General features: G+C 38.3%; 1 protein-coding gene across 1 annotated transcript; it reads right to left on the bottom strand.

Annotated features, from left to right (window-relative positions):
• Nucleotides 1-334: 334 nt before the first annotated feature.
• On the bottom strand, nucleotides 335-619 carry SARC_14685 (hypothetical protein; the record flags this gene model as incomplete). The annotated part of the gene is made up of 1 exon (XM_014291182.1): nucleotides 335-619. One exon carries the CDS (start codon nucleotides 617-619, stop codon nucleotides 386-388), a length of 234 nt encoding a protein of 77 aa, XP_014146657.1. The 3' UTR covers nucleotides 335-385.
• Between the last annotated feature and the right edge of the window lie 1,037 nt (nucleotides 620-1,656).

Raw genomic sequence — 1,656 nt, 5'->3', positions numbered from 1 at the left:
TTCAAAGACACATATTCTGAATGTATGGACAGACATCGAGAGTGTAGATATAACCGTAAAGCATCCCAATACAAACATATTTTGGGTTTAGCCGGCGGAGTAGTGATAGTGTACTTAGCATAAACAATCTATCTAATTGTTACTGTAAAGTCCACAGCAGGAAACAGCAGCTACAAACTCCTACAGAAACCCCAAATCCCAAACTTGCTTGCGAAATGTACTTTACAAACGGCAAAAGCAGAAGCACATATACCATCCAGCGTGTGTTCTATAGATAGAGTTGAACTTCATCATGGATACATAATAGAGTCGAACTTTATCATGAATGCATATAGCCGAACTTTATCATGAATACGTCGAGTCGAACTCTATCATAAACGATTTCCTACCTTGTTCCGTTCAGCCAGCTACGCCATTGTGCACTGACCTCCTGTGTGATACTCAGCTGTGGGTCTGTCCCATCGTTCGGGGGTTCGTATATACGTTTACGTCTACCACCTTGTGTCATAGGTGTGAGTTCGTAAAACATGTTTCCGTACGAATCCTTACCCACATAGAGCTTCCCGTTGTGGTTGGCCTTGTCTATGGACCGAAGCATTTTAGACAGAGCTTTGAACATCCTGGCTGTATTTTATACCTGGCTGGACAGAAGTGTTATGTGTATGATGTATATAAAATATGTATGTGTGTATGTATGACTTTGTTATTATGTTTATGATACATATAGAATACAAACTGTATCTGTATGTATGTAGATGTATGAAATGAGCTCGACATTCGTAAGTAGCGTCTACTATTTCTAAAGTCTAAATTCCTTCCGTTTACAAAATGGGACACATACTAAAAGTTAAACGTAAACGCCTATTTGATTTAACCTTCAACCCCTCTTATACTACTACTGGGGTATGGATACTAGAAAAATACTCGACCTATTGCACACAATTAACGAATACTCTCTAGGAAAAAGCTCTAAAACCAATCAACCTCGGGGCTCGGAAAATGCACCCGAAGTGACATCCCAGGGCCACCACGATTTAAAGCGTTGAGCGTAAACGAACATATGTATATTCGAAATTTCACAAGTAATGGATTTTTCTACAAAATACAAAAAGGGACAAAACGCAAAACGTATTGAGGGCGTCTAAGGTTTTCCCTTACGGGGTTTCAATTTGCTTATTTCATAGCCCCTGAAAAAGAAACAAGGAGGCCTTGTTATATTTCCAATCTTCTCTCTGGGTGTGCGTTCATATGTACATATCAATGAACATCAGTTCATTCTTCTTCCACTCTCGCGATGATGGGAAGTTGGGAAGATATCGATTATGAAACTATCACACACTCTATAATATGCGCATACTCGTGTCCGATAAAATCAATGATGGCGTTTCACAAAAACTTAAGGAAGAATCCAGTTCAATACTGTAATCAGCCATTTATCAATATTCGTCAACATATACGCAGTTAATACAAGTGCACATAGAAATTGTACGGAAAACAGTAGATTATGCACATTCGCTACTTCTTTAAATAAAATTGTCGATACATTTCTTCGCATTCTGATGTTGGTATTCGGATCTATATGTATTTATCGGCGTTCAAAATTCTCATTGACATGCTTTTCAACTTGTGAACGGAAACCTATATACATATATATCT

Source organism: Sphaeroforma arctica, assembly GCF_001186125.1.
Source record: "Sphaeroforma arctica JP610 unplaced genomic scaffold supercont1.4958, whole genome shotgun sequence".
Taxonomy (NCBI): Eukaryota; class Ichthyosporea; order Ichthyophonida; genus Sphaeroforma; species Sphaeroforma arctica.
The sequence above is the reverse complement of the archived record's forward strand: the minus strand, read 5'-3'. Positions and strand labels throughout refer to the sequence as shown.